Source organism: Morus notabilis, unplaced genomic scaffold (assembly GCF_000414095.1).
Source record: "Morus notabilis unplaced genomic scaffold, ASM41409v2 Scaffold224, whole genome shotgun sequence".
Lineage (NCBI taxonomy): Eukaryota > Viridiplantae > Streptophyta > Magnoliopsida > Rosales > Moraceae > Morus > Morus notabilis.
This window is the reverse complement of record NW_010368057.1, coordinates 33069-39068: the sequence shown is the minus strand read 5'-3', so window position 1 is coordinate 39068 and position 6000 is coordinate 33069. Positions and strand designations below refer to the sequence as shown.

General features: G+C 33.3%; 1 protein-coding gene across 2 annotated transcripts; it reads left to right on the top strand.

The window, feature by feature from the left end:
* The first annotated feature begins 786 nt into the window (after positions 1-786).
* LOC21397809 (3-oxoacyl-[acyl-carrier-protein] reductase FabG) lies at positions 787-3934 on the top strand. Of its 2 annotated transcripts, XM_024176349.1 has the most exons (4): positions 787-1244; positions 2172-2401; positions 3141-3393; positions 3673-3934. In XM_024176349.1, exons 1-4 carry the CDS (start codon positions 857-859, stop codon positions 3837-3839), a joined length of 1038 nt encoding a protein of 345 aa, XP_024032117.1. In that variant the 5' UTR covers positions 787-856; the 3' UTR covers positions 3840-3934. The 2 variants fall into 2 exon arrangements, with proteins under 2 accessions (XP_024032117.1, XP_024032118.1); XM_024176350.1 differs by having other exon boundaries at positions 3141-3751.
* Positions 3935-6000: the final 2066 nt, after the last annotated feature.

Below are 6000 nucleotides of genomic sequence, written 5' to 3'. Positions count from 1 at the left end.
TTTATGACACGTCTATAGTTGGTTATATTTCTTTCTTGCCTTTTTGTATAAAGCCTGAGCTATTTTACCATATGATATAGAACATTCTTTGTCCTTCCTTTCATCTTCTTCTTTCTCTGCAAATTATTTTATTTAACTATTCAGTGTTGAGATTTTATACTATTGAGATTGAGATAAGTATTAAGGGCTTGTTCTTTTAGAATTTAATTTAAGTATAATTTTTGAGTTAAATTTGAGTTATAACTTAAGTTGAATTTCTAATTTGAGTTTGTGTTTGGTTGTATACATTTGAGTTTTGAGTTTGTATTTGAGTGAATCAAAACTTAAATTTGTATTTAGATAGTATTTTAATAAAAACTCAATGCTGATGAAAAATTTTAATAGGGTATATGGGTCGGGTTTTATTCGTCTTTTCGTTGTCAACGCATAGAAAAAAATATCATCTCAATCAGAATTAAAACGAAAAAGTTATAGCATTTTTAAGAATAGAAAAAATATTGTTCATTAATTTGAGTTCGAGTTTCTGAACTCAAGTTGAAGGGGAAACTTGAACTCGAATTTTAGTCCTAAACTCGAGTTTAAATTCGAGTTTAAATTTAAAAGAACATAAACTCAAATAAAATTATAATTTAAGTTACATTTTTTTGAGTTTTTCACTCAAAACAACAAGCCTAATTTTTCAAACATTATTTTGCATATGTCTACGTATGTGGGACCCGAGAGGCAAGACTTGTGAGGTACATTTTAACCTTTGAACACCCAAGGGCTAAACTGTAACATTTTTAAGAAGTTGAGTAGCAGAAGTGCAATTTTGACTCAGTTTTCGAGGATTGGATTTTCGATTAGAAAAACGAAAATGGCTTCGGAGCAGTTAGAACCATGGCAGAACCTGAATGGGAAGGTGGTGATGGTCACCGGAGCCTCATCGGGACTCGGCCGTGAGTTCTGCCTCGACCTCGCCAACGCCGGCTGCCATGTCATCGCCGCCGCTCGCCGCGTCGATCGCCTCAAGTCCCTCTGCGACCAAATTAACCATGACATTTTGTCTCCTCAGTTGTCGTCTTCTTCTTCTTCTTCTGATGCTAATATTGACGATGATGGTTCGAGAATAAGAAGCGCAATTAGGGCTGTGGCGGTGGAGCTCGATGTTTGTGGCGATGGGCCCACAATAGAGAAGTCCGTACACAAGGCTTGGGACGCCTTTGGGAGGATTGATGCTTTGGTTAATAATGCTGGAATTAGAGGTATTAATTAATGTCTTCAGTTCTTGAAATTCTTTTTTTTTTTTTTTTTTTGCTGAAAGTTCTTAATTTTTCTTTGAAGTTTACTGTTCTAACTTGTTTTTGTAACTGGGTTTTTTGTTTTGGACTTTGGGTCTTTGAATTTCTTCTATGTCAAATTTCATAGTTCTCTCTGGCTTTTATTTGAATTTGCGAATAATTCAGGAATTATTTGAGATGGAAGTTGACTGAGGACCACAGACCCTTATTATTTGAGGATCTTAAGTTATTAATTTGTTATAAATAAGATTAGATTGAATTTGGGATAATGCCCATTAAGGCTTATTATTGGTTCTGCTTGGTTAATCAATTATTAATGAATGTAGGAAGGAAACACGTACTCTTTTGGTAAACCCTGGTAAATATAATAGGATTTCAAGTGTCTCAAAACGAGTATACACATTAAGCTCAGAGTTAGTCTTTCACAGATTAGTATCTGAAATGACTATGGACATGTATATGTATTTGTGGGTCTTTCAGCGGCTAGTTATTTAGAGAGCTTTGAGAAACTCTTCTCTCTCTCTCTCTCTCTCTCTCTCTCTCTCTCTTTTTTTCCTTTTTTTTTTTTTTTTTTTTTTTTTTTTTTGAGGATCTAAATATTAGACTGAGTTTAGGCTTCTGCGCGTTAAGGCTGATTGTGAGTTCTGAATATAGTAAACCCTGATTTATATGATTTTATACTTTAGTGCCCGCCCAATAGGAAGCATACAAATTAAGCTCTGAGTGTAAGCGTGTATCTGTAGTTGTATTCTGTGATACTGACAACGTAATTTGATCTCTTTTGCAATGGTTCTCTTTAAATGTACTCGTAATTGTACAAGTTTTATTTTTTTTCATAATTTTCTGATAATCGTTTTGTACATTGAGGTTTTGAATTTCTATCTGTCTTAGGAAATGTGAGATCACCACTTGATTTGTCTGAAGAGGAATGGAACAGGGTTCTAAGAACAAACTTGACAGGGACCTGGTTGGTGTCAAAATTTGTCTGCAAACGGATGCGTGATGCAGGTCGGGGAGGATCAGTCATCAACATTTCTTCTATTGCCGGTGTTAATCGTGGGCATTTGCCTGGAGGTGCTGCTTATGCGTCTTCAAAGGCAGGCCTAAACACGTTAACAAAAGTAATTTCTCAGGACTTTGCAATAGATTTAAGATTTTTAAAAAAAAAAACAATCTCTTGCTGACGCGCTTTGTCATTGTTGCAACAAATGATAATTCGGGGGATAACCAACCATTATTTCTCTGTCAGTCTGTCTATCTATTTTGAATGGTTGTTAACTTTCAACTGTATCTAGAAGAATTAATATGAAGAGATGAGGAAGATGATCAAAATGAGCAAAAGAGATGCTTAAATATACTTCATACTAGGAGAATGAGAAAAAGAGAATAAATTCTTTAGGCAGAAATGAGCTTCTGAGGCTTGTCAAGCAGGATAACGTAGCTCTTTCTTGTATCCACTAATAAACTTCTCTTTGTTTTGCTTTTATTTAAATTTTTAGCTACTAGAAACTAATATCCACAAATTGAGTTCTAATGTTATGATTGGAAATTGCTAATCCTTTTTGTAAGTACTATATTGATTTCCATATTCCTCTGTAACTGGATATTTTTTCATCATTGAGTGAAAGAAGAAGGTTAAACAATTTTTGTCCTTCCTCTTTGAAGTTATTATGGCGCCAAAATTACTTTCCATGCCTACATCTTCACCACTTCAAATTTTTATGAATTCCCATTGCTGGGAAGCTTAACTATTTCTGTAGTTAGAACCTGACTTCGCACAAAATGATATTTCCTAATCAATCTGTCTCGTTACTTCTGACATTTTCTTTCTTCTCAAATGTCACTAAAATGTACTGCAAGGTTATGGCCATCGAATTGGGGGAATACAAGATCAGAGTGAATGTAATATCACCAGGCCTTTTCAAGTCTGAGATAACAGAAAATCTCATGCAGAAAGCCTGGCTCTCCAATGTGGCTGCTAGAACTGTCCCTTTAAAGGAACATGGTACCTCAGATCCAGCATTGACATCGTTGGTGCGGTATCTGATTCATGATTCTTCGGCGTATGTTTCAGGAAATGCTTTCATCGTCGATGCCGGTGTTACCTTGTCAGGTGTCCCTATTTTTTCTTCTCTTTAGGTTCTTGTGAAATCTTATGCGTTTGCGCTATTGCAGAATTTAAATCCAGAAAGCAAGAATATTAGGACTTAAATCTTGGTACAGTTGTAAATATTGTTTGTGATTATCATGTGCCAATATTTACAAAAGTTGTTTCGAATTATAACGTCAAGAATCATATTCTACTATCTCCTCAAACTCAATCTCATTCCCTTTCTGTGGAAGAATCAGTTCCATGTTTGACAAACTCATCATCATGTCATCTTCTCTCTAGATTTAAGGACCGTTTTCAGTCAAGCAATTCCTTTTTCGGCAACGGTAAAAAAACCCGCTTCAAGTGCTAGTTGCTGGTGCTCCTGGTCTATTGTATCTCTTTACATCACATTTTTTCCAGTAATTGTTTTTCTGTTAGGAAATATTGGTTCAAGAATAGATCATTAAGATTTTGTTCTGATATATTATTATGTATATTATTCTGTTTATTTCCAGTAGCTTTTGTAATTAGATGAACTTAACGTGTTATACAAGCTTTAGAACCCAGCATTCTCTTCTTGTCCATAATGACAAGATAAATCCATACAGGAGTCCTTTACTTGAAGGTGAGATCTGAACATTTGTATGTTTATACATGTCCTGTGAAGCTGTCTTTCTAGATTACTTGTCACATAGGAAGGTTAGGTTTGATTTTTAACGGTAATTATTTGTGGGTGTTTTATATTGATTGCATAAACTTAAAACTGCAACAAGACTACTAAAATATGACCCAAGTTCAATGCCCATCCAATCAACTTTGTTCTTCACCCACACGCCCAACCAAAATTTTAAACTTGAGGATACAGCAGTCCTTGATATTTGACCCAATGCAAATGCAAAATTTCTACCTTGTTTTTTGTTCACGAATCAGATAGGTTCTATATATTTCTCTCCCAGTGTTGAAATTGCTTACATCCGGCTTCTGCGTATAGGAAAATTGTGTTTTGACTTTTGTCAAGGATGAATATAGCCGTATCAGTGGAAATATTGTTGCTCTAGTTTTATGAAGATATTAGAAAAAATATCATTACCTGTGGAAATGTTGAAAAGAATTAGGAAAATTATAGAAATTTATATCAGAACATATTTCTTATACTTTATGATAGAATAATATTAAAAAGATACATAAACAAACAAGTTTTACATTAAAAGAAAACTGTAGACATATTTGATTTCTCAGTACTAAAACGAAGTTCTACGAGACTCAAACGTGGTTGGCATTCCATTTTAATTCAAACAATATAAGTGTCATTTGCATTCCATTTTAATTCAAACAATATAAGTGTCATGATATGTTATTTAAACTATGCTTTATATAGTTATGAACATGTTAGGTATCTTTAGTGATCTGTTCTCAATGTATTTCATGAATGGAAAACTGCGAATTCTCTCAATATTTGTCTAAGATGTTGGTGGTGCGTTTTGAATGAGGATAATTAAAAATTCCATCATAGTTTCAAAAATCATGATTGTATGAATAACATACCTAAAACAATGACTCAATCATTTAGTCTAGGATATGATAAAGTAAATTAAAGGGGAAAAACAACCTTGAAGCAGTTGAAATTTGTGATATTTTCAGAAATTTCCTTAAAATTTTCCGAAATTTCTCACAAATTACATTATATATAACAATATCGATATCTATACCGATATTTCTGATGAAACAATTTTGACACATTACGAAATCTGAAATTTTAGGATTGCTGTAAAATTTGCGTCCATGCTATTGTTAAGCTATCTAATGTGAAGCCGAAAGAAGCAAACGGGTAAAAGAAAGGGTTAAGCCTTGTAACCAGTAAAAATTACTCATCCTTGACTATTGTTAAGCTATCTAACGTGAATAAAAACGTACATTTTTTTTTCCATTACTTGATTTGATTCATAGGATTCTCGCTGGATTACATACCTGATTATTATAATAGATTTCTAATTTAAAATACTCAAATTTAAGAGAAGAAAAGGGACTTATTTTCCTATGTTGTTTTCTTCAACAACTAAACATATGTTATAATATTAAGGGTGTGTTTGGTAGAATGGATTTGAGGAGGAAAGGAAAAGTGTGGAAGGAAACTTGGGATACATCCACCGTTTAGTACGATGGATTGGCCGAAGGAGAGGAAAGGGGCAGGGGCTGCAAATCCCTGGGCCCCACTAATTTGCAATCCGGCCACATTTGGGCGGAAAGGGGGAGCAGCACATTAACTAACGAGACAATTACTATCATGCCCTTTTATGTCAATGTTTTTAACCTTAACGTGTTTGTTTTTTTTTTTTTTTTTTTTTTTTTTTTTGGTAATGTTTTTTGTTTTTTTTTCCCTGCTGATAGCTTTTCTTTGTAGTTTATCTATATACATTAATGTTTATTGTTTTTCTACAGAGTTTCTTTTAGGAATCTATTTAACGTTGTTAAATGTGTTATACATCTATTTATAACACTTATGTTAAGAATCGAAATTATTAAACTTAATAACTTGAATATTAAAAATTTTAGTTGAAGAAAATTAAGTATAACACTATAAATAATTAATTAATAGACATCCTATGAAAGAAAATCAATTTATTTTTC